This window comes from Pseudochaenichthys georgianus, chromosome 19 (assembly GCF_902827115.2).
Source record: "Pseudochaenichthys georgianus chromosome 19, fPseGeo1.2, whole genome shotgun sequence".
Lineage (NCBI taxonomy): Eukaryota > Metazoa > Chordata > Actinopteri > Perciformes > Channichthyidae > Pseudochaenichthys > Pseudochaenichthys georgianus.
In genome coordinates this window covers 21,986,735-22,013,007 of record NC_047521.1, presented here as the reverse complement: position 1 = coordinate 22,013,007, position 26,273 = coordinate 21,986,735, and the positions used below count along the sequence as shown (strand labels likewise).

Genomic DNA, 26,273 nt, shown 5'->3' with positions numbered 1-26,273 from the left:
GTGCCTTCCCAGAGGATGATGGTTATTGTAGACGAGCAACACAATCACTGGGCTCTTCTAAGCTGTCCAGATTGTTAGAGACTGTACACTCCCTGGAACATGGTGCTGTCAGATATACTTTCTAGAATTAAATAAATCAACCCTGACATCTAAAGTCTACTATTTTCTAACCCTGTTTTATGGGTGTATCCTTCACAAAGTCGACGAAGAACTCAAATTGTTTACTTTTAAGTACAATTAGTTATACCACAGTGAAGAAATACTGTTTTACAATTAAAAGTCCTGTATTCAAATGTTATTTCAAATACGGTAAGAATTAGCAACTACAAAAAGAACTCATTCTGCACAACAGCCCATTTGAAAAAAAAATTATATCTGAATACTCACTACTTTTTTTTTTTTTTTTACAATGTTCATACATACTGCTGGGTAGCTTGTAATTTTTATCGAGTTGATATTTCAACCTATAATAATACATGATCTGTTATGATTAGATTCTCCAAAGAAAGTAAAAAGGATATTATTTGCCTCAGATTTTCTGTGGAATACCTAGTATTTAGTAGCAGGAAATGGAAATACTGCATTCAAAAACAACTGTCTCAAATTGTACTTAAGTACAGTATTTAAGAAAATATGTTTAGTTACTATCCAGCACTGACATTCTTCCTATATTAACTTTGTCTGAATCAACAGTTGGACAGTGAGGTATCAGTGCTCTTGAACATACCCCTACCGGACTTCATTTCCCAGAATGCCTGGCTAAAGAGGCAAAAGTTAGCGTCCAAGGTACAAACAATGTCCCCTGCAAAGAAACGCCTAATGAGTGAGTAATACATGTGAAGGTGGCTCGTTAGAGAAACGTCTTGCTTCGTGTGGAGGTCGTGTGTCTTTGAAAGGAGTTGGACGGTCTCAGCGCTAACAAACTAGCTTGGTTTTTTAAAGGTAAAACTACAGCAGCTAGCTTCAACTAAACTTCACTGCGCAGTCCTTACATTTTAAAACTGTTTTCAGTCTGCAGATGTAGAAAGCATTAAAATAACTTGATATGTATACAGGGATAGACAAAATAAGATACAACCATTACATTATGAATTTGATTCAATCAGTTGCTAAAGCCTTGAAGTGCATCGTTGTGATAATAACTGCCACCATAACCTTTTTTATGTAACTGCCTTGACTCAGTTATTATATATGAGTAACAGCAGGAGGTGTTACATGTCTTCTGGAAAGTTGCTGCCTCTGTGGTTTATTTAGTAGGTAAATGACAGAATGTGAACACAAGTGCTTCGAATCAGAAGTTTAAGAGGAAGTTATGCCCAGTCTTATACTGCTATGTGATTAAAGTCAATGTAATTGCTAAACATTTATATGCATTATCAATCAGCATGGCAGAGCCACAGAAAAAAGGAGAAATGCTCCCTGAAGATGTTGGATCAGATGACTGCCTGACTTCATACACACACATCTACAGTCCAGATTTGTTAAAGTACGTATGAAAATAATTGTCCATTGACTGGCCAAAGTGAGCTAGTTGTTGACATGTTTGTTGCTGTTCTAATTACATTATCTATGATGGTTTCCCCCTTATTTTCCAGAGATCAGGTGGCTTTTATCACAGGTGGTGGATCTGGAATTGGACTGAGGATAGCTGAAATCTTCATGAGGTGAGAACCAGTGGCGCCTCCAGAAATGTTTCATAGGGGTGGCCAAATGGGGCCACTGAAAATATTGGGGTGGCCCACCAAAACCAATAATTTAATTGTTGTAAAAGTATAGACTAGATGAAAACAATGGCAAAGAGAATCACCTACTGATATACTTTGGTTTCTTATTTTACATTTTCTGATACTATTTATCTGAAGTGAATATAATACGGATAGTCAACATTTTACTTCAAACAACATTTAAAAGAACCTTGTTTTGTGTTGGTGATTTATTGTTGTGTTTTTTATATATGCTAGTTGTTCTTTCCTTTTTAAAAAGACAAATAAAGCTTAATTTAAATAAGTTCCTTTATTGTAAGGCACATAATGTTCAGCATTCTCAACACATACAATACACAACAGCAACACAACATGTTCTTCAGTTATCTTATGTCTCTAGGTTATAAATAGTTTTAGAACAAAGCTGTTTGTGTCACACTGGGATCAAAGATGATTGACATGACTTTATTAAATCTAGTTTTAAAACATGACTATTTTATTTCAACAGGACCCAAAAACACAAGGGGTATAAAATGCTAAATACATACTGTGATTGAACTCAAAAACATCATCTATTATTGACCTTTATAGCAAATTAAAAACATTATAAATGATACAAAACACCACCTTTTAGAATTAGACAGAAAATAGGTGACGAGACATCTTTCTATTTTTTTAGATTAGGCCACTGTGGTGAGAGTAATACATATAGCTTGTATTCCATTTGTTTTGAAAATGTATATTTATACTTTATAAACAAACTGGTTACCCTTTTTTTAAATTAGCATACAGAACATTATGAAAACAAACTTGACTAATGGTCGGCTCAGAACACAGAAGAGGAAAAACTGCATAGATTCTCGTTTCATTTTGAAGGAGCTGTAGACCTAAAGTGTGTAGAAGACTTAAATGATTAAAAAGATCACAATCACATTAGTGGATTTTTGTCAACTCCAGTCCAGTCAGTAGAAAGAAACGTTTTGCTGCAACCTGCTGCTGTCTGTGCGAATCAGAGTGGTGCGCGCGAGTGTCAGAGTGACCATGGTAGCAGAGGGAGAGCGAGGGGCTGCAGTATGAGCGTTGGAAGCTCAAATCAAGCGACTCGCTGGCTGTGTATTTGTTGTTAAATATCAGATAAACTACTATGCATACGTGACTGGCGAGGCGGTGTGTGTGGTGGTGGGGGGGGGCAGTGGGGGGGCCAACACATATATCAGGGTGGCCATGGCCCCCCCCTGCTGGCGCCACTGGTGAGAACACGTATTGTTTTGCCATAACATGCCCAGTGCAAGAACATCAAAAATATTGAAAGTCCAATTTATCTAATTCATACATGCACAGGTCTTATGAGCGCATGTGTTTATATTAGAATAAATCCATGTTAAGGAATAAATGCTCTCTCAGCAATATGTTGTCACTATTTATCAACAGCAAAATGTGTGACTGAGATAGACTGTATGTACTTTAAACCTTCTGGTTGTGTTATCTCACAGCCTGACATTCATAATTATTCTTGTGTGACAAAGTTGACAATACTCTACTCATGTGGTAAAAGTATCTCTTGCTAAATTAGTGGAACACTTTGTAACTTTGTACCTGTTGTCTATTTTACAACATCAAATAAAACATCTGCTCTTGACACTAACATTTATCAATTATTGTTATTTTTGTGTGCTTTTGGCCTTTTATCCTTTTTTTTTTTACCTTGCATTCACTTACTTCTGTCCCTCACTCTGTTAACTATTTCATCCTAAATGAATCCCCCTGTCATCCCTTCGGCTGAATCTATTCAAGCATTACATACTTGTGTTGTTATTTTAACTCTTTCTTTTCTTTCAGACATGGCTGTGACACAGTGATTGCGAGTAGGAACTTGGACAAGCTCAAAGAGGTGATTCCTCTAACTTATTCTCCATAAATTCTGTATCTCAAGTTATAACTAAATGTATTGGCCTTATACAATCTGATTTGGTGTCACTCTAGGCAGCTACGAAGCTGTCTGCAGCATCTGGACGCCGCTGCCTCCCTCTGTGTATCGATGTGAGGCAGCCTGAGAGCATCGCAGCTGCTGTGGAGGAGACCCTGAAAGAGTTGGGTCGCATTGACATCCTCGTTAACAGTATGTAACACTTTCAAACATGTCTGGAAATGATCACCGAGTTTGTGTTGCCAATACATTTAAAGTTGTCTAAATGGTGAATATGTGCAAATGACCTTGAAACAACTATGAACGTTTTGGTTTAATCATCAACTTTTCTAATTCCGTGTATCTTTATCTTCTATCTTTGCACCCTAATCTCCTTAACAAACTATTACGTCACTAGCTTTAATGGCTTTGGTTAAAGTCATGGTTACTATTGTTGACAGATGCTGCTGGAAACTTCCTCTGCCCGGCTTCGGCACTCTCCTTCAATGCCTTCAAGACAGTGTTGGAGATAGACACTATGGGCACATTCAACACCAGCAAGGTGGTTTATGAGAAGTGGCTGCAGGTACAGTATTCTTTCTATCTATGGGACACAATATGTCTCAGTTAAGGACACACTAGTCTTAGTTAAGTGTTATTGATCATTTCAATAAGATTTGCTCATTGCAATTCAATTTGGTCACCAATAGAGGACAGTATGGATCAGAGATGATTGATTACCTTGTGTCTAAATGGGATTTAAAGTGCTGCTTCTGCTGTCTGAATCTCATTTTCATCATTTACCCATGGCATTGATTTTGACACTCATCATTTTTGTGTGAAGGATCATGGTGGTTGCATCGTGAACATCTCTGCAACACTTGGATACAGGGGGCAGGCCCTTCAGGTGCATGCTGGCTCTGCTAAGGCTGCAAATGGTAAGAACTTTTTTAAATGTTATAAAATAATATTAAAATTTGAATCTAATGACTGAATTGTGCCGCTCTTGTCCCCCAGATGCCATGACCAAGCACCTGGCGGTGGAGTGGGGCCCCAGTGGGGTGAGAGTCAACACTGTGGCTCCCGGTCCTGTCTCTGGCACAGAGGGCTTCCGCAGACTGGGTAAAGATTTAACACTATATCGACAAAAAACAGCTGATTTATGGGTAATCCATTAACACTTGTGTCTCATGCTTAAGGAAAAATGGTCCCCATAAAAACCCATGTACACCACACTTTGATTTGATCCCATGGCCATTACAGCATCATCAATTGTGTTACATCAAACTTTTAAATGAATGGCCTTGGCTTAAAAATGTTGCTTTTTTCCTACTATTTCCTACAAGATTGATCCATTATATCATGTCTTTTTAATTTATTGGCCAACTACATGCTATATTCCTAGACACAAACAATGCATACAATTCAAAGTTTATGCTTATCATTTCAATTCTGAAAAGAATCACACTAGAATATAGTAATAATAATACTACTAGTTATCTTTTTTTAACCCTGACCCTAACAACAATGGTATTTTGTCAAATAAGTGGCATTTAAATAGATATTATTCATAAAATAAATGATCATTTGGTAGCTAGGATCAGCACATATGTTTGTTAAATGATTAAACTTGTGGAATAGGTATTTATATTTAGAATATTTGTATGGCATGTTTAACTTAGAGGATTAATTAGCAGTCTTTTATAAAATAACAATAAACGGAAGCAGTATTTCTATGTAATTGAGCTTGTATTTCTTTTTCTCTTAATGCCTCAGGTGGCCCCAGAGGCGAGGCTGCTGGTGCGTTTCAGTCCATTCCTCTGCAGCGAGCGGGCAACAAGACTGAGATGGCCCACTGCGCTCTCTTCCTGGCCAGCCGGGCCTCCTCCTACGTGACGGGGGCCATCATGGTGGCTGACGGCGGAGCGTGGCTGACTTCCGCTAACGACATCTCCATGCTGATGGGTATAGCCTCTAAATCTGCTAAACTCTGAACAGGGGATACTCTGTCCTCCTCCTGACCCAGGTGTGTAGGAGGAGGTGCAGCTCTCCATGTGGAGAGACTGTGTGACTGAAAATGTGAATGTTCTGTGCATTGTATCACATCTATCTCTGATATAAGTTCTGATGACAGGAATACAGCAGTGTAACCCCTATTAATCCACTTGTTTTTATTTTCTTTCTTTTTTTCAGGTTATTGGTCATCTGAAAAGAAAAGAGACAAGTGAATGCTGAAAAAATACTAATTTAGGGGCCATCTGTTGGCCATGTACAGTATTTGCTTTAAGTATGTATTGCTGGTAGAGTTTAACACAAACATATACGAAATGCTATATTTTATAATATTAATAGTTCAATTATATAACAATTCCGGGTTTTTTTACCCATTACAATGCTGTGTAGCATCATCATGCATTTCATGTATAGTTATGTTTATCAAATGCCGTTTAATGTGATTTTTGTAATACATTTCATTTATAAATAAAACATTAATAATTACAGTTTACTATGGCAAATCATTTTGTTTGTTTTAGTCTTGTACAACTACTGTCTCCATCTTGCCTTATTTTCAGTTTGACTGGCATTTACTTCATACCTATTTTATTGATGCTATGAATTTGTACTTGTTTTTTTACTTTATACCTCGTTATTAAGTGACACTTTTACATTTTTTCCCTTGTTTATTTATATTAATAGGGCGAATATAAATGATAAAAGTGGTTCCCTACCTACCAAATCTAAGGTGCCACAAGTTGATTAATGAAAATATGACATTGGTAGTACTGTTACCTTATTTTTTTGTTATGACTTTTCTCTCGTGAAAATGTAAATGTTATAATATTAATATTTTAATTATAATTTAATATAGTTTGTTCTGGTGTTCCTCAGACTGAAACATTTGATTTGATGACTAAAATAGGATACAGCAATTGCACACCTGAAGACAACAAATACTTCTGTAAGTCAGATGGGGGCGCCAAAACATTACATTTGCAACCACTTAACATGACCAAAACACATCTCTCTCCACTTGAGGTCTGCCAACTATTACATATTGTTTTAAATGTACATTTATATTATTTTACTGAATAGTTCATGCTTACAAGCAGAGGTGGGATAAGTTCTTAGATATTGTACTTAACTAAAAGTAGAAAACCCAGAGTGTGGGATTCCTCTGTCATAAGTAAAAGTCCTGCATTCATAATGTTACTCAAGTAAAAGTACAAAAGTATTAGCATCCACATATACTTAAAGTACCAAAAATAGAAGCAGTCATATGCAAATAAATTGGCCCGTTTCAGAATAATGTTATATGTTTTGACAACAATTATTGATGTGTGTATCAAACTGGTAAAGGTGCAGGTAGTTTTAATAAATGTGTATGCTGCAGGGCAGCCTTTGAATTTTACTAAAGTCTTATTTAAGTGTTGATTATATTTCACAGACTGAAACTTCTACCATCCTGAAGTCCCTGAAAGCTCCTCTTGCTCACCCTGAACTTTAACCTATGTGGTGAAGAGATGCTTGCCCACAATGTATGCATATGTGCAGGAAGATGGCTAGACTAAAACCCTTGGGTGTTGTGCAAAAACAAATCATAAGGCACTATTTGATAGCGGCTATGAAACCAGATACTGCGGGGTGTTTTGTACGCTTGCGTGAAACGTCAGTGGTGTGTATGCGGCTGGAGGAGGAGGAGGCGGAGGATGGGACACTGCTGATGCTGATGCGAGAGCTTTCCGTTTTCTGTGATCAACATCGGAGGACTGACTGCCAAATGATGGAGCTTTTTAGTCCTATTTCAACCCCTTTTTGTTCCGTTGTTGACCTCAAAATGGGACGCAGTGGCTGATGTGTTTTGGAGACGGATATCACAGGAGAATTTGAGGTGGAATCATCGGTTTCGTCTCGTCACTCGTCTGGCCTGACACAGGTGGATTTGCCGCTGGAAAACGGTATCGAAATGAAGACATAATATTGGACTATAACAAAGGCAACAGTGTCTTTAGCTTCCTGTTAAAACAGTGGAATATCCTAGCTACCATTTGGTGTAATATAACACGGAGAGGTAGGAGAAAGACTGCTTTTCGTGTCTGCTAGCTAATAGGCTAATTTCGCTAGCTAGTCAGTTAGCATCTTCTCTGGCCAATGGCACGGCAGAAGTGGGATGCTCGAAGGAGGAGTTAACGTTAGTTGCTAGCATAAATTCATTGGTAGTTCTCACTGTCGGTGTTATATTTAGTTCACCGTTTTCTAATGAGGGATTTGAGGTTTTAACTTGAGGTTTGTTTAGCTTACAGTAACACATCGCTGCTCTTTCGACTCCTGAGCAAATTAGCTTGCGATGCAGAAGATAGGATAATCGGCTAGTTTGAGCTAATGTTGACAAACTGTTGACTGAACGTGTTAATCTGTATTTGTTCAAATTGGCTCACGGTTGGATATGTTGTCAGTCGTTTAGTTAGTTAATTTCTGAGGAGTCATTGCTGTGATATGCCAGTTTACAGCCCGATGTGAAGCATGTTGGCGTTGGATGGAGTGAAGCGGAGACATTTGGAAACAACCAGGAGAGGACCTGCCATGACAGAGAGTCACATAGTAGGTCAAAACTCATTAAAATCAGTAAGGGTAAGACAGTAATTTAGTTTGAATTTATTATACATTTGGGTAACAGTGTTGTCAAGATGTGGATGGCAATTGCTGAAGTTAAAACACAATATACTATGTGTTAATCCGTTGCCTTTCTGAACCTCTTATTGCAATTACCCCTACCACTCTACATTCTTAAAAAAAATACAAAGCCTCCCAGCATTGTTTTAATGAGGTAGACAATGCTTTATATACTTTCATATCATATCTGAGATGTGTAATGCCATTTAAAAACATGGCATTAAAGTTGAAGAGCTGGATCTGGACAGTGAGATAATACACCAGCTTTTGTGACCTTTGTAAAGTGGATCAACTTTATACATGGAAGCGACTGTCCTGTCTGGCCCTTTGGGGCACACGCAGTGGGAGACAGAACTGCCATTTCCTCTCGGATTTCACTCTCTGGAATCAGACAATGGAGGTGTGCTCTGTCAAAACAAGGGTGGCCAGACAGGTTTGGATTTCTTAAACGGCGATCAAACATCACAACAAAGTGAAGAACACATTTACCAGGACAAGCCGGCAGGGTTGGACAACCTCATAAATATCTCTGCTTTTTCCTGTGGAGATTTGCAGTTTGAGGGAGATCAGTCCAATATTTCCAAAGCTTCTCTCCATGGTTCTTGTATAGAGGAATTGTCCTTCATAGAAAAAACTGAGCCACCTGATGAACTAAGTGACTACACTTTGTCATGGTTATTTTCTCCTATACTCACTGATGTGGTTGGAAAAAACACAGCCCATGAGGAATTGACTTTGATGCAGGAGACCCCTCTTGAGAGCTCAAATTCCCTTAGTGAATCTGGGCTAATAAGTCTCAGCGTACCGGGCTCTCCATCGAGAATTTCCAACACAGGAGATCCATTTGTGTTGGTAGATCTCCTCTCATGTGAAAACTCTTGTCCCCCTGCAGAGTCCTCCTCGGGTGAGTTGAACCCACAGGGTGTCAGTGAGGAGCTGGTGGACCTGTCACAGGAGGAGCAGGCAGGACTCCCTCCCTCACCGAGCAGGGAGACTTTGTCACCTGAAACCGGAGACAAAAGTTTATTCCCTGATCAAGTGACTGATCTACCTGTTACCTGCAGCATAGGTTCACTTGAGAACTGCCTCCCACATGACCACGTCAACAGCACACCACTGGAGAGTTTGGAAGGATCTGTGCCTTTGTTGGATTCAGAGGTTCCAGATTGTGACGGCAGTCTCAGCCTGTGCCCCGCCAGTCCTGCCTCTGTTATCTGCACAGGTGCGCCATTAGAGTTATCAACAGAGTCGTCGGAGGTGGAACATGCAGGAGCTACCGTAAATAGAAATGTGACTTCAGACCGACAAGGTGAGAATGACTCATTTGCTCTGGGTCTGTCGGCTGAACCTCCGTCACTAACGGTGCCTGCGGCTGAAGATGCCTTCATCCAGGGTGAATCCACCGGTGAGAGTTGCCATGTGGAAGATGAATCGAAGGATTTAATGGATGAGAATATTTGTTCTGAAGCCAAAAATCAGGGGAACGAGGCAATGGCTTTGGATCTGTGCCTGACTGCTGAGGAGGTCCACGACGAAGACATTTGGGACTTGAAACCTCAGGAGGATGTACAAATTGGAAGTATTTCCGATACAACAACTAAAGAGAAGGAAGAGGAGATGTTTACGGACTATAACCAGCTTGAAGGATCAGATTGTCACGACATGGCTTCTTTTGATTTTTCAGTTCAGGACTTACACAATTCTTCTCCTGAGGCAGGATGGACTAGTGAGCAAACTGTGGAGACTTTATCGCTCTCTAAGATGGTGGGAAGTGACTCACTGCCAATGGTCTCAGCTGAGAGTACGAGGGAGGAAGATGTCTCCCCACTAAAAGCTGTGTTCGATGCTTTAGACCAAGATGGCGATGGATTTGTTCGTATTGAGGAGTTTATGGAGTTTGCTGCTGCCTATGGGGCCGATCAGGTGAGATGCCTTCCTTTTCTGTTGACTTGTTTGCCTCCAGCCTGCAGCTACTGGGTAATGCATGCTGAGTGAAGTTCTGTGCAAAACCATATAAAGCGCCATATACGTAAATGATTTATAATTGATTTTCTACTTAACCTCAGAGCTTCCTGCAAAAAGCCTGCTTAATTCAATCGGCTGAAATCCGTCTGGCCGAAGTCAATTTGCTACGAGTGTTTCAAGTCCTTTAGGATGTTAATCTCTTTGTTTTAATAAGTAAAGTGATTGAAGGTGGTACAACTTTATATAACATTGTATAAAGGCATTTTAGTTTGTTGTTTCTAAAACTCTGTGTGATTTTTAACCCCCTGTTTGGTGCTTGCATGCTTCCTACAAAAGAAAGCAGCTCCTATAATTTGGTGTTATAGATTTGGTTAATACTGCGTCATGTTAATAAAACCATGCCTGGATTAGTTTGTCATCTATATTTGGCCAGTTTTCAAGAGTCTGGATTTGGGTTATCATCCAGATAAGTATGTCAAGCATATTGGCTGTAATTAATTCTCTCCGGCCCGTCACTTCTCCATATGTCAAATGACAAACCGCCATCGCTACATTTGCATATCCTGTGGATTGGGGATAATCTCTAGAGAAATGGCGGATGAGCCTCTCTCCACCCATCACCCTCACCCATGTGTTGCTTTTGTGAAATAGTTTCACTGTTACTTGCAAGTGAAGGGACAAGGAACAACTCCTAAACATAGGGCTGCTCGATTATGGCAAAAATCATAATCTCGATTATTTCGGTCAATAATTCTAATTGTGATTATTCATTGAGTTTGACAACATCCATTTATTGGAGAAAAAATGTGAACCGTATGTTTTTTTTAACAGTTGATGACCCTGAACTTTAAATATAATTCAACTGAAAAACCAAAACAAAAAAAGTAATACAAAAATAATCGTTTTATTTCGATTACATTGTTTTCGTAATCGTTGCAAGCCGTAATCGCAATTTTAAAATACGATTTTAAATATGGGGCTGATTCAGGCAACACATTTCATTCTGAATATATTAACCAGCTTAGTTTTACCTCTTTTTGTTGAACTTTGAACATGGCTTTTGGGTTAGGATGGGAACTAGTTGGTACTCCACACACAAAGTGTATTGCCGGCTCACTAATGCTTTTTAATCCCTTTTCCCCCAGTTCAAAGCGCCTCTGTTGCCCCTGATCTGTCCCGTGTCTAGCCGTAGGTATCTGTGCCTCCCCATGCAGACAATTTGAAGGATTAAGAGTAAAATGTATTTTCCTGAGTCAGAGGGACTCCATGGTTTAGGTACAACTGCCCATGACCTTGTTTTGAGGGACAAGAGTGGAACTTTTGTTAGTCTAATCAATGTAAATCAAATCCACCTGCTTTGCTAGGCAGTGTTGAACATGAGACATTTACATGACATCTCTCATAGGTGTGGTCTGTGTTACTGTTATTTCATCGTGTTTGGTTTCTGAGTTCTCCCCGTCTCTCCTCCCAACTATCTAGGTTCCAGCTGTTTCCTTTGGGTCTTTGTCTCTTAAAAGGTTTTCCTTGGACTGCCAACCAGATTGTACAGATTGATATTACTTGTGCGTCTTTTTAAAATGTTTCGGCTCTCTGGTTTGCAAGTGCTCTTTGTGACCTTGCAAAAACTCCTCTCAGATTTCTATCCTTCCGTGATCAGACATAGGCTTTGGCGTGTTTGCCTTTTTCATTTACAATAAGTAGGCATGCAGGAGACAGTCTTATCTTCAGAATGTGTGGAATGTTATATAATGGATGTAATATTTCAGTGGATTTGGTATTCATTAGCTGAACTCAAGGACCAGTGGGAAAGTCAGGTCTGATCTAACAAGGCCGACATGCAGCTGAATTAAGAGTGCGGTTTGTTTATTTTCTGGGCTAGAAAATGGTTTAATCTTTTCATATCAGCTTGCAATATTTATATGCTTTTCATATTTGAATAAGCCCTGGTATGCCCTTGTATTTTATCTGGAATTTAAAGTGGTTTCAATAACTTTCAAGCCTGGATCAGATTAGTGTAATTATACTCTTGCATCATGGTGGTAAAACAGGTATTTTAGCTGTATGGTTGTGAAAACCAAAGGGCAATGGGTCACTCTAGGACATCCATAAGTTTGCTTAAAAACGATAAAAGTTTTAAATTGCACATTGGGATGTAAGCCAAGTGGAACTGGTGTTAAGAGCTGCACTTAAGATGTCACAGGGAGTTTTTTTAGCAGGATTTATTGTGTGATTAACCACGCTTGGTTTAGTTGGGATTTTCTTATTACATTTTCTTTTCTGGTGAGCATATACACAGGTTTTTATATTTAAATGGTCAGAGTTTGGTTGTTTTTATTGTGTACCACACTGTCAGGCACAACAGGAAGGTATTCATGAGGTATTTGCATGGATGTTGGCGCTTGTCTGCTAAACATGCAAATATTTTATCCAGAATAATTCTAGGATATGATTGTAACCATGGGCAAACACACATTCTGCTTTGTGTGTGGATTTGATATGAGCATCCTGCCACATAGAATAATAAGAAGGCAACATAGTCTATTGATAATGGGGCTGCAACTAACGATTATTTTCATAAACAATTCATCCGTAGATTATTTTCTAGATTTGTTGTTTGGTCTATAAAATATTTAAAAATGCCTATCTATAAAACTGCCAATACTCCACTAATCTAGTCTCTCCTGGTGTCCCTCAGGGCTCAGTCCTCAGTTCCCTTCTTTTCATCCTGTGCAAAAAACTACATTTCTGAGAGGTGTTTGATGTTATTTTCTGCATCAAAATGTAGTTTAAAGATAATTTATTCTCAAAACGGTATGTGCATTTCTTTTTATTGACTTCTTGTTAAGACGACTAATTGTAAGTGTTGCATCTATAATTTTAAATACTTTTTTAAACACATTTAACTTAAAACATGCCTTTTTTTAAACGCGTAGCTTTTACCACTTCTTCTTGGTGAGACATCTTTTTCAGGAAAACCACTTTGACATAGACTTACTACACTTATGAGGAGTGAAAGCTGGCCTACTAATCGGGTACTGATCTACTTTTTGATGAATACCAGAAAGAAATGCCCTCAAACATGAACTGTCCTGCAGGCATGTGCCAAATCTGTGAATTCAACTATTGAAAAGATTTTCCTAGCCACCACTGATAGGATTCACTCACTGGTTTTGACCCTAATTCTGCACAATAGCCGTACTGAACTGCATTGTGGTCGTGTCTCTCGTCAGTCGACACTCCCGACCCCACTTTGGCCAGCCTCGCTCCCCTCACCCGCTGCTTTTATGTTCTGCCCCTCTAATCCACAATGGAATGTCCCAATCCCTGAAACATCCCCCTCTCTTGAGGTCACTTTAGTCTGTTATGTCAACTTATGTGTGTCAATGTTTTATATCCTAAGATCATTTTTTTTTTCATCATCTTTTGCCAGCCCACTAGGCTTATGATCACGGTTATCAGAGTTTTGTGTAGGAACTATTGTGAAGTCCCCTCCAGGAAAGACTCTTACCAACGGGTATTCTTTTCGTGGGGTTATGCACAACGGCGGTCTGTGTGGAGGCGGTCAGGCGTGCCCCGCCACTGATTAGACACAAATAGAGGAAACAGAAAAACCACAGTGCCTTGTCTGCACCGCTGAGCAGTGGAACTGACAGAGTTGCCTAAAGTTAGTTATCTGTCTTTCCACTGTCTCTCTGGGCTGTGCTTGTTAGGTGTAACAATTACAATTATTACATGATAAGACACTATCAATTAAAATACTGTGAATGACATTTAAGAAAACAAAGAGAGGCAGATAAGACATCTTTTAATACAGTATTCAAATAAGTACCAGTTTTTATTAAGTAAAAAGAAAACAAATGAGGCAGGTAAACTATAAAGTAACAATCAAAACAAAAAAAGAGAACACAAATTGACTATACGTAACAGTGTTTTCAACAACATTAAACTAATGCATTAATAAGTTAAATTGGTCAATTTGCACTCACCCCTTTTTTTATATTTGGGTTTGCAGTAAACATTATCAATAATATGCTTAAATGTTTTGTTTCTGTTTGCTAAAAACGTTTGAATAATGGCGACCAAGGATCATATTACAAGACCCAAAATAGTTGTGGTTCTACAGTCAGATTTTTGTACTCCTTTTTTAACAGAAGATAAATCAAGTGGTTAACCAATTACGTGATAAATGGATGCCATACTTCAAAGAGTCTGTCTTCTCTCAAGTAGAGGCGAGAGGCTTTCAGTTTGCTAGCTTAACATCTGTGGAGAGGCTTTACCAGGGTCCTGGAGCAGAAATAAAACTTTACTGGAATTACTATCACCTCTAGTTTTTTTAGGTTAGACCTAGGAATAGCCACTACGCTCTGCTCACAAGGCCTGAGGGGCCTGGCACTGCTGCACAGGCGTAACAACTCTGATGTAGGCCATGGATTGCTTCCATATTATAGTAGGTTTACAGTGCTCTGGTTGCTTTGTTACATTGGGTTTTCCAGCTGTATAAGTTGTATGTTATCCAACATTTCACTATTTCACTGCAGATGCAAAATCTAATAATATTTCAACTGAATTATGACACTCATCACACCTCCGTTTTCTCACCTCACCCAGCAGAGGTGTTTCTGAACAGCTTCATGGAACATTATTTTCAGTCAACTCTGATTCTCCATTGTGACACGAAACTAAAAGCTAACGCCCACCGTTGAGCGCAGCCGCACACTTCTTTTCACAAGTTCAATCCTTTTTAAAGAAGTCATTTCTTCACCCTCCCTTCTTCAGCTTTCAGTATATCTTCCGTAGCAAATCGACTGTAGGTTCAGAATTGCAGAGAAAGAAGTACCATGCGTCTTGAATGCAGATGTTAAACTTAACATTTCAGTGTGAACATCCACTCAGAGAGAGAGGAGGGGAGTGGCTGAACTATCTAAGTACAGCTGGCTTTAATTAACCAAACCCAGATCATAAGCCACAGGGGTTTTTGGAGTCAGTTTATTAGGAGTTTCAGCCTTCTCAGCCTCCCTGAGTTGGAGCTCAGCGTTGCTAAGCAAAGTTTTCATGTGTAACCGATGCATAAAAGTGTAGGAGAGAGGCCGGACACACTGAACATCTCGGTGAAAAGACCGTGTTCTCGTTGTGTGCTAAGCTTCTTCGAGGAATAATGTGAGCTGAAACCTCATCCGACATACTCCCAGGCTCCTTCCAAGTTTGTCAGTCATACACCCCTTAAATTATGCTGTAATAGTGGGTTAGCATAATTTCGTGATGGATGACATTTGACTTTGGTCTGTTATTTGTTTAAATAGGTTTCGATTGCTTGGCGCCCCAATAATCCTGCAAAGAACAAAGCGCATATTTAGTTCCCAGGTCTTTGTAAATAGGGCAATCTGCCAACACACAGGTGAAGGCTCAGATCAGATTTAATTTCACCTACAGGAGTCCCTTTTTTATTAAAAAGAAATAGTTGATTCAGGGCACACTTGTGTTTTATCAATGATCTGAGTTCCTGTTGTTACTTATGCGCACATCCGCCCGTTGCCAGGTTACAGACTGAAGAATATACAGTATGTACTGTAGGTGCAGTTACATAAGCATTACACCCGAGTTCAGCTAAGTTTCTGTGCACACAAGGCTTTATTGCTTTACATTATATAATGTTCATGCATGCATTGTAATAAATGTCCTACTTACTTGCTTCCATAAGCTATCTTTAATTATATTACTTCAGATGGTGGTACACGGCAAAGCTTTCAGTAACTGTTTGCATGTTCAAAGATAATAAAAGCTGTACCCTTTGCAAACCTGTACCCTGTTAAACTCACTCGACGTCTGCTAAACTGGTTTCAGTTTAAAGTTCAGAAGTTGTGTTTATTGTTGCCGTTTTGCTTCTGTAATCAAAGTCTTTGCAGCTCACGTACTGTAACTCTGCATGTTACTGAAATGACCTCAAGAAAGAGTTCTTAGTAGATGTACGTAGAACAAATCGGATCAAGTTCTGACTGTTTCCCCTGCATGTGCTGTTTTATTGAAGTCAATGTGCTAACAGTGCAGTTATATCATTGTATCCCATGGGCTGAAAACTTCCCTTTTACATCAACTTGAAGCATCCAAGCGGAACATTATGCTATGGATTAAGGATTTTTCTGCAGCTGCTGCCATGATGGAATGGAAGTTTTAAATGTCGTGTTTCTTTACTCTTTCAGGTGAAGGACCTGACCAAGTTTCTGGATCCCAGTGGTCTGGGAGTGATCAGCTTTGAAGACTTCCACCGGGGAATCACTGCAATCAGCAATGGAGGTGAGTTATGAGATTTTATTTTCATGTCGTGCAAGTCACATGTCTCAATGGTTTCCCTTCAAACGTATTATCTTGTGTTCTCTTGTTGTGCACCTTTTGGCCTGCTGTGGAAGACTCTGTGTTCTACATGGAATGATCTGAAAAACCTACCTACTCAAAAAAATATGCTGACATAGAAACGTTGCTACATGGTGAACTTCTGCGTCCTGATGCTGGTATTCTATCTGTTTGTAGTACGCGGTGTGTGTGTGTGTGTGTGTGTGTGTGTGTGTGTGTGTGTGTGTTAGAACATTTATTTTCCTCTATTTTCCTTTGGCTAACCTGCCGTTAACCCAATTCTGCTGTAAAACGAAAAACCTGCCCAGGCAATAAATACTTACACCTACATTTAGTCTCCAGCGTCTGGCTCAATCTCTCCGTATTCCCCATGGCGCTCAAATCATGTTGTCAACACAGTATGTTCACATCCATCGCTTAGCTGAGGGATTTTAAAAGGATAGGCAGAAGACTGACCCAAATTCTGTGGACTCAAACTGCTGTTATTCCGTCTTAAATCCCTTTGCTGCACTCCTGTTCCACTTTATATGCTTTTAAAATTAATCTTGTAATGATATTGTATTTCCTCCTTAAATAGGAACACTTTATTAGCCCTTCTTCACAGTTATGTTATGGATTTAGAAACCCCAAAGTGACATCACTACCAGCAGTTTACAGCACACGCCGGTGGTGTTGACACGATGCACAGGTTGTGTTGACGTAACGGCGATAGTGCCCTGTTTGCCTGGATCCACCCCGCATATTGATTGGTGGCCTTCTTTCCCAAAGCTTTTCTGGGTTGCACAGCTCCGGTTACTCTTTTCATTAATAAGTCATGCGCTGGAAAGCATGAGATGCACGGACACATGGGCTCGTTGGCGAGGTATCAGAGCGGGAGTGGCAGAGAGACGGGGTTTGGGTAGAGAGTCCTATTCAGCTAAATAATTCACTGTCCTCTCCCTCTGCTCTGGCCTCTCTGTTTCACCCGTGTCACTACTCACAAAGCTTTGTTGTTAAGACCGAGTACTCAGACAGGTATAAACATCTACTAAAACACATTTTTGCGGAAATAGGAAATAATATGACACATTATATAAACTCCTCTGCCATTTATTCATTGTAGCCGTGTGTCCCTGAATCCGTTTGTTTTGTTGCCTTGTTTCGCTAACTCGCATATCATGTAACCATGATGTAATGAGTGAGAATACAACTGGGGATCATTGACAATGTTCCCGTTACTCACTGTCCTCCTCTCTTCGCTCCCTCCCTTTAGTATTTCTCTGTGTAATCAGCCATATCGAGAATGCATCAGTTACTTCCTCACAGTTTCCCATTAGTGTGTGAAAACCAAACCTGTACTGTAACTTCCTAGGTCGTTCACACAGTGCTGAAAGAATTCCACTATTCTTGTAAAGGCATTTATTTTATTTTTTTTACACCAATGTTATGTTCCCTACCACAGTTTCTTCCCCATCTCTTCTTTGACCAGTTCCTAACCAGTCGTCTAGTTTTAATATTAGCTTGATTGCACTCTGCTAAATCTTCAAAGATGGGTCAATTTATCCCTTAAAGGTAGGGTTGGTAAGAATGGAGAAACCAGCTCGAGTGCGCTAGACTTTGAAAGTACGCAGCTGAAAAAAATCTGCCCCTCCTCCAACACACACGAACGTGCACATGACCAATGAGGGCACGAGATAAGTTTGTGCACAGATGGAAGGCTGACAGGCAGGTAGGCCATCCAGTTACTTTAGCCGGGCCGGCTCAGATGATTGGTCGTGCTTTTTACAGCGCCACAGCTTCCACAGGTGACATTATTTTGATGTATTTATTGTCAAAGCATTCAATATATTCATTGCTATCGGGATGTTAAGAGCATTCCATGGAATATAACAAAAAGTGTTTCTGAAGTGAATTACCTACCCCACCTTTAATCGACAGACAGATAAATAATCCCCAACTGTTTCGATAAATCGTTGATCAAAAATGTCAGAAAATGCTCTTTTCAGCTTCTCCAATATTGAGATTTCCTGCTTTTCTATGTTTTATATCAAATTAATGTGAATATATTTTAGTTTTTCGGACTGATACAAAAGGACATTTAAAGACTTTGCCTTGCACTCCGAGAAGCTGCATTCACATCTTTTTATTTTTCTGACATTTTATAGACACAACTATTTATCTACGGATCTAGAAAAAATATACTAGATACTCTGGCAAGGCTAGAATAATCAATGGTTGCAGGCCTTCATGCCACCAATTTCCTTCCTGCACAACTATTTAGTGGCACCGGTTCCTTTTTAACAAAGAGAAGCCTGCAGGCCATGGAAATGCCTTGCTCCCTGTAGTGGCTGTGGCATGTCTGCAACAACAAAAGTTAGTCTTGGAAATATTCCTGATATTTTGACATCGCGCCAAGAAGCTGCTGTTGTGTTGCTAAAACAGAAGCTAGCGTTTTGCAGACTCACTGCACTTCAATGGCCTGCGATGTGTACGAGTCTCGAAGAGCAACGGGTTTATGAGACAAAACCCTGGGGTCTGCTGGCAGCTCCTGAACACAGTCTGTGCTCCTTTCTGTCACCAGGGTGCTACTCGCAGCTCTGTTTACTAGACACAGGAGCCGCAGTGGCTCCATCTTGCCGCTCCGCCTCAGGTTACACTGTTTGTCCGCAGGTGCTCCCAACAGAGGCCTGTATTGACAAACTTACATTGGATATGGGTTGCCTCTTGTCCTTTGTGTATTGCTTTATTTCCCCACATATACTTATTTCATGATATTCCTCACCTTTTGAAATGCGAGTTTAAAAGTTACATAACGTTACCTGTCACATTACGCTCAGATTGCTGACTGTAAATATGCCAGCGTCGGGCAACTAGGACATGCACTCTAAAACGTGCTGAGCAAACACACTACAGGCAGGGATATCAGTTTGACAAACAAAGGTTCGACGATTTATTCTGTTAAGAGTTCAGTCAAATGTATTGCTACTTACACCAAGAGATGACTTCACCTGAGAAAAAACAACAGCAGGGTTTCCCACACATAGACTATACTTGGGCGGGCCGCCCAGGTATATTAACGGCCGCCCAAGTATATTTCGCGACCCATTTCGTTTTTTTTTTATTATTCGTCCGTGACCACGACGCCATCTGCGATCGATTAACTTGTGGACAATGATCCCTCGCTCCCTTGCTCTGATCTCGCCTCCTTCTGGCCTGTTAAGTGGCCTGCCTCACAGGGTGACTGGCTGTCCACATGATGTGGCCTGCCGACATGGCCACTGTCATACAGATCATAAATCAAAGCCCTTGATTGGTCTCTGTGTGTCATTCAAGCTCGGGATAACCTCAGCTCAGGTGAGGTAAAGGAGTGTTTAGATGGATAGTGAGGTGGGCTGAAGATCGGAAGGCTGTGAGTTCAAATCCCGCCAGGAACACCACCACTAGTGTGCCCTTGAGTAAGGCCCTTAGTTACTCCAGGGAGAATGCCCCTGTAATCGGTCATTATAAGTCGCTTTGGATAAAAGCGTCAGCTAAATGAAATGTAATGTGATTAGTAAAATATGCATGAATAAATAAATAAAAAGTTAACTATGTGAAAAAAGGTAAGATACACTTTTAAAACTTCTTGCGAGAAAACTAGTCTTTGCTGCTGCCTCAAAGAGGAGCAGGGGGGAGAGGAGGGAGACGGGAGAGGCTGATTCAGGAGCACAGACACACTCACAACTATAAATGAACCAAAAATAAATTAATAAACAAGTTTCAGTGTTTTTTTCATATTGGAAATGGTATGTTATTGGTTATTGCCATGATTTTATGATTATTGAAATGTATACAGTTCTGTTTAATATAGGTTTTTCCATAGATCTCGTCTCTTTATTTCCCCCTCAAAATGCACCAGATTGATGCATTTAACTACAAAATAAAAAATAAAATCTTACCGGGGGGCATGCCCCTGGACCCCCCTAGAGGATTTGAGGTCGACCCCCACTAAAAATAGCACTTTTCAACACAAGGCAATTCAAAGTGCCCCCCGCTTAATGGCTTTTATAATGCATCCATTCACACAATACTTTTGTTTCCCTTTTTGTGGGTAAGAAAAGTTCATTTTAAATGACTACAAATTTAAAGGATACATTATAAAACATTCAGTGATAAGTACTATACTGTAGCAGATGTATCAGGCCATTTTGAACAGGGGGAAGTCTAATCATAGATCTTCTTTATGATATTGGCAGACTTTTAAATGTACATTAAAATCCAGTTAGGCATAGAGTTGGATTGTTATCATTACTTGTATCTCTGAAAAGCTCTTACAGTCTCCTTTGCATGTAATTGCTTATGTATTCATTCACAACACAAATGGTTATTACATTGCAGACTGCATGTGAAACAAAAACGATAGAGTTTATGTTTTCAACCATATGTTATACAGTAGATGAGAAGCAAAGCTCTGTGTATTTTCAGTGTGTTAGCGCTAGCATGAACCTGCTGGGACACCTTGTTTCTTCATGATGCCTGCGTTGTTTGCACCAGTCCTGTTTAGGTGGAGCCTCCTTTCCGGTTTGACTTAATGTGTTTGATCTGCGCACATTAAACCTTCCTTCTTCCTCTCGTATCCACAGGTCCGGAGCCACAGATCTACAACTACAGTCCGGGCGATGGAGCGGTGGGCTGTCAGGAGGAATACGACGAGGTGAGCGCCGCACAGGAAGCTCCCCCCCCCCCCTCTGTAGCTGTGCATGTGGTCCAGTCTGTGCTCCCAGTTGTTGCACACAGCAGCGCAGTGTGACGCTCGCAGGCTGAACTCCCCGTGCACTCTCTCTCTCTTCCCACTGAAATCCACTGGGCTATCATTACCACTCTGGTTTGGCTCACACTGAATAGTTTCTGGCTGGCTTTTTGAGTATTCCTTGACAAATATTGAATTAGCTGGAATGTGCCAGAGTTTTTTTACATGCGTGTATGTGGACTTGGTGTTTTTACAGTGGCGGTTAACATATCTGGAATTCCTCTCTCCCTGGAACTTGTATATTTAACCATCATTGTTGCTGGCCTCTGCAGAATTTAAGTGTTCTTGCTATTGTGTTCACTGAGAGCACTGCTGGAGAGGACTGTTGTTTTCATGGCTGAACACGGCGCCCTATCAGCTCCCTCTCTTGGTAGGGTTTAGAAGTACAGGCCCATGAGTCGGAGTGTGAATGGGTTCTCAGTAGGGCTGCTCGACTATGGCAAAAATCATAATCTCGATTATTTGGGTCAATAATTGATATTATTAAAAACGATTATCCATTTACTTTGAAAACATCAATTTATTGGAGATTTTTTTTCTTTTTTAACAGTATGTTTTTAACAGTTGATTACCCTGAACTGTTAAGTATAATTCAACTGAAAAACCAATAATAAAAAAATAATCGTTTTATTTCGATGTGTTTTGTTTCGTAATCGTTGCAAGCCATAATCGTAATTGCGATTAAAGTCCGATTAATTGAGCAGCCCTAGTTCCCAGCACTTTAATCTAGTTTATGAGTTCATAAGATGATCATTCTTTGAAAGAAGCAGGCATTTGTCTGACACCTACACAAAGCCTGATTTGATGAAATGACCGCTCAAGAACACAGTGAAGGATGTTGTTAAATAAGAACATTTCGATTTGTATCTTGAACTATAAGGGATAGGGTGAAATGAACATGATTTGAATTACTTGTTGTTAAATAATCAGTTTATCGTATTGCTTTATCCATAATCATTGTAAACAGAAATAGATCTTCCTCTCCTACATTTTCTTGAGAACTGATTTTTTTATGTTTTATTCAAATAAAAAAGAAATGGACCTGAAAATGAACACTAACAATGAGTACATTTCAGTGATTTCTGAAGCGTCCTTGCTGTTCACTGGAACCTGTGCGTGGGGTTTTTGAGGAAGTTTGTGTTTACGCTTGAAGTAGACGCCACACCTGTGTCCCCGGCCTTGTTTTTTCCCTCCGGTTTCTGGCAGAAAAGGGTTCCTCTCTCTCAATGGCCGCGCTGTTCTCACCCTGTTTGCTTTCAAAACAGGCAAGGTGAGGCTGTTCCGCCTGGGCCTGGCATCAGAGGAAAGCAACGCCCCGTCCACCACCCTGTTTTTCCTGCTACTAAATATGTTCTGCTGCTGCTACATTTCCCTTTTGGATTCATAAATAAAAACATAAACAGCAGTAATTGTTTACAGGGATCACGGTTATTCACCTACCTGTTAGTTTTCTATTGGCACACAGTCCAGAAGTTATGACTGTTGTGATAGCTTACACTCTTTAACTGCACTGTGCAGCATTAAAGAACATGGCTTAATGATTGACTCTGTCACACACCGGGCCAGGAAGGGAAGCTCACGGGAGCCAGAAGAGATTATCCAGCTGATCGTGTGTCATTCGAAAGCGTAGAAAGTGGGCTGGTTGAGCGTTACAGCTGACGTCTGCCACTCTTTGGACTTTGCCTCTGTCTCCTCCCCTCTGACCACCCAGTGGAGCTCAACGAGGTGTTGCAGTCTCTTTTCCACTTTTTTCTTCTCTCCCTCTGAGAGTGAAGAAGCATTAGTAGTTATTAGCTCTCATGGCTGGCTGGCTTCTCTTCCTTTGAGAGAATGGTTCTGAGCATGGTGGACAGCCCTCTGGGCCCGGCTTCTCCCAACGCTGCATTTATAATGGTACGTTATGTTTTCTAACATGACTCGCCTGTCTGGGCTTTATTGCTGCTTCACAGCTCTGATACCTGATGAAGTGTCTCTTGTTGCTAATGGCTTCAGATGTTCTTCTTGGCATGCCGCAGTGTAGCATTTGTTGCTTACTCATTTACTTTGAACTTGTTGCTTATACTGTAGGTGTTTATGCAGCAGGTTTTCTTTTGCTTGGAACAGCCATCTGAATCACAGCAGAGCGTCTCTGAAGTGTGTTCTCGCTCTGTGATGCGTTTGGGCGTAATTGGCAACGATACCTACGGAGTAGACCTGAACATTCAAAATGGATCATCTTTGAAATGGCTGTTTTTTAAACTGCATCAACCCGTAGGGGTGCTACCTGCCTTTCGCTTCACAGGATTGCACATAATCCTGATTGTTTATAATTGTAATGATGATTGCGGCACTAATTGTTTATCTGCAATATTGCTGCAGCAAAGGAGGATTGCTGTGTTTTTTATTATTTATTTGTAAAATACTGTCTTTTAATGCTTTTTTTGTTGCCATGGAGATCTGTGTTGTCTGTTTACTGCTTAATGGGCATACTGTAATGTGTTTATTCTTTGTTCTTCAGCAAAATGAGGTGACGGACAGTGCGTACCTGGGCTCCGAGAGCACTTACAGCGAGTGCGAGACCTTCACCGATGAGGACACGGGGGCCCTGGTGCCCCCCGAGATGCACGAGGAAGTGGAGACGGACAGCGGCATCGAGGCCACGCTGCACGACCCGGAAGATAGTGGAAATAGGTCGGTAAAATCTTCAGCCATTTACACTACATATATACGTCTACATCTTTGTGTTAAACGCTAAGAAGGCGACTTGCGTCCCTGAATGCCTTCTGCGATGCAATTGTGATAAACGTCATAATGCTGCTGGCTGCAGAACTTTATCGTAAATGTGTCAAATCTCCAGCTAGGGGTTGGCTCTTGCCCTGCGCTGAACTTTCACACGGATCATATGGTGCCGGATCACTTTGGTCCAACAGACAGACGGATCAAACCTTTGGTAGAAAGTCGAACATAGAGATATTTATCCTACTCTGCTTTTTCTTGGTTTCATCCATTCAAGTGCCGCTCCTCGTGTATTGATACTCAATGTATTGTCAGGGAAAGTCTGAGGCCACACTCACCCAGGCAGCATAATCATTGACTGTTGATGCTTTCTGTCTGAACAGGAACAGCCTATTCAGAGATAACTTGAAATGAGCACAGTGTGAGCGCCAAAGACCTTGAAAACAGCAGACGCCTTCCACCATTCAGTGTGTCTGAGAGGATCATCATTTTGTGAAGGCTGAATAGGACGGAGATTCTCTCAAATCTAAGCAGACGCTTACAGTCACACTGAGGGAAATACAACTAAACCTAAGCATTTTCTAAGATTTCTTGTCACATTTTGTATTTATCTCGCATTCTTTGGCTTTAGATTCTTAACATCGTAAGAAAATAATATGAGAAGTGTTGGCTATTATTATTATTATTATTATTATTATGAGCTATGTGCACCTCACAGCCCGACTTAAAACCACCACTGTCGACTCAAAGCAGTCAAAATAGTACTGCATTTCAAATCTCTTGCTAATGAGCCCTGCTGCCTGTGTCATGAGGCTTTTGTCTATTAATAAATAGTCTGCATAATAATAGCCTTTGTTGGACTATTTTCCATTTTAATTATACCATATTAAACAGAGTAGCACCACAGAAACAAAATGTGCTTCTGTGATCCATTATTTGCCTCAGACGAGTAGGATGAGCAAGAGATTTGATACATTTTAAGGTGCACATCAAACCCTGATTTCTGTCATCTTGATTCCTTCTCTCCTTTTGTCTACGATGGGTAGTTACTGTAGATGTCTATATATCTGGAACCCCTCGTTGCTGTAGTGTTAGGTCCAACAGGAGTGAGGAAGTGCACAGCGCTGAGGCCGCTATCTGCTGACTCTGTGACCCGCCTGTCCGGCTTGGTGACGGCTCAGAGTGTTCTCCCTGACGGGGATGTGTTTGGACTTCCTATTCCACGATTGAGCCTTGAATTCCAGGAAGTGTTGAGTCGGCTCTTTTTTTGTGTTTTGCCTTTTTCTCTTTCTGTGGCCTTGGATCATCTCAGTCTCTCCATCGCCTCTGCTTACGGGAACACTGTACGACCCTGTGACCTTTTTCGTATTCTCTCATTGTGGCAGTCTGTGTGTGTACATCAAATTGTGATGACTCATTGCTGACTCACATCCTTGGCATTCTTTCATGCATAAACCTTTTTTACAGGGTTTTGCAAGTCACAAACAATTTGCTACTGCGAGTGGTTTTAATAGCTAGTAAATGCAACAAAAGGATCAATACCTAAACTTGACTGTTTGCCATGCTAGCTCTCGCCATATTCAGAGTTGGATTATACTGTATGCACTGGACGGGGGATTAAGACTAACAGGATTAACCGCCCCCACACACATTTGGCCCTTAGAAGGTCAGCGGACTGTCTGTTGGCTGTTGCTTAGCCTAAAATCTGATTAGCCCACTCGCGGTCAACCCTCCCTGGTACCGCCTCCTTCGGGTGGCACAGACGATGCAGTCATATGGCACTGATTGGCAGCTCATTAGGAACACAGACTAAGCCGTTTTACAAAAGCAGACCCCTTTTTTTTCCTTTTTTTTTTTTGTTTCCCTCCCAGCTGGAGAGTCGCTGTTTTGTTTTAAATCGGTGTAGCCTGTGAAACTTCAGAATTCCACTTTGGTTGTCGGGGGTTTTGACTCCAGTTGCTCCACGGCTTTCACGCCAGAGCAGCGGAGGGCCTTTAAAGATGCCTTCTCTCTCCTCGCCGTCCCCCTTTGCAAGGGACCTCAATATGGGGCCATGTTGTCGGAGCCCGGAAGAAGGGTAAGTCTCCAAAGTTGGTTCTGTGTTTCCTAGTGGAGCACAGTGTTTGCAGAAGAAATTGCTGCGGGTTAAACTGCATTGATGTCTGGTGAAAGCAAATTAGAAGACATTATAACAGTT

At 40.6% G+C, this 26,273-nt stretch overlaps 2 protein-coding genes across 7 annotated transcripts in view; both read left to right on the top strand.

Moving 5' to 3' along the window:
- Window positions 1–715: 715 nt before the first annotated feature.
- Window positions 716–6,115, top strand: decr2 (2,4-dienoyl CoA reductase 2, peroxisomal). Of its 3 annotated transcripts, none has more exons than XM_034107526.2 (10): window positions 716–823; window positions 1,385–1,486; window positions 1,596–1,664; window positions 3,543–3,594; window positions 3,687–3,822; window positions 4,071–4,195; window positions 4,454–4,547; window positions 4,627–4,731; window positions 5,386–5,574; window positions 5,803–6,115. In XM_034107526.2, the coding sequence occupies exons 2-10, from the start codon at window positions 1,386–1,388 to the stop codon at window positions 5,835–5,837; spliced, it is 906 nt and encodes a 301-aa protein (XP_033963417.1). In that variant the 5' UTR covers window positions 716–823; window position 1,385; the 3' UTR covers window positions 5,838–6,115. The 3 variants fall into 3 exon arrangements, with proteins under 3 accessions (XP_033963417.1, XP_033963416.1, XP_033963418.1); XM_034107525.2 differs by having other exon boundaries at window positions 750–942; XM_034107527.2 differs by having other exon boundaries at window positions 750–942; window positions 5,386–5,635.
- Window positions 6,116–7,309: 1,194 nt separating this feature from the next.
- Window positions 7,310–26,273, top strand: part of rab11fip3 (RAB11 family interacting protein 3 (class II)) — a 31,141-nt gene continuing 12,177 nt past the window's right edge. The window contains exons 1-4 of one of the 4 annotated variants that reach the window (XM_034107018.1): window positions 7,310–8,208; window positions 16,443–16,536; window positions 21,195–21,265; window positions 23,859–24,031. In XM_034107018.1, coding sequence (XP_033962909.1) covers window positions 8,131–8,208; window positions 16,443–16,536; window positions 21,195–21,265; window positions 23,859–24,031 — 416 coding nt within the window. In that variant the 5' untranslated portion in view covers window positions 7,310–8,130. Of the gene's footprint in view, window positions 10,204–16,442; window positions 16,537–21,194; window positions 21,266–23,081; window positions 23,255–23,858; window positions 24,032–26,273 lie in introns of those variants that run through there. The other 3 variants (XM_034107017.2, XM_034107014.2, XM_034107019.2) reach the window with 3 other exon arrangements.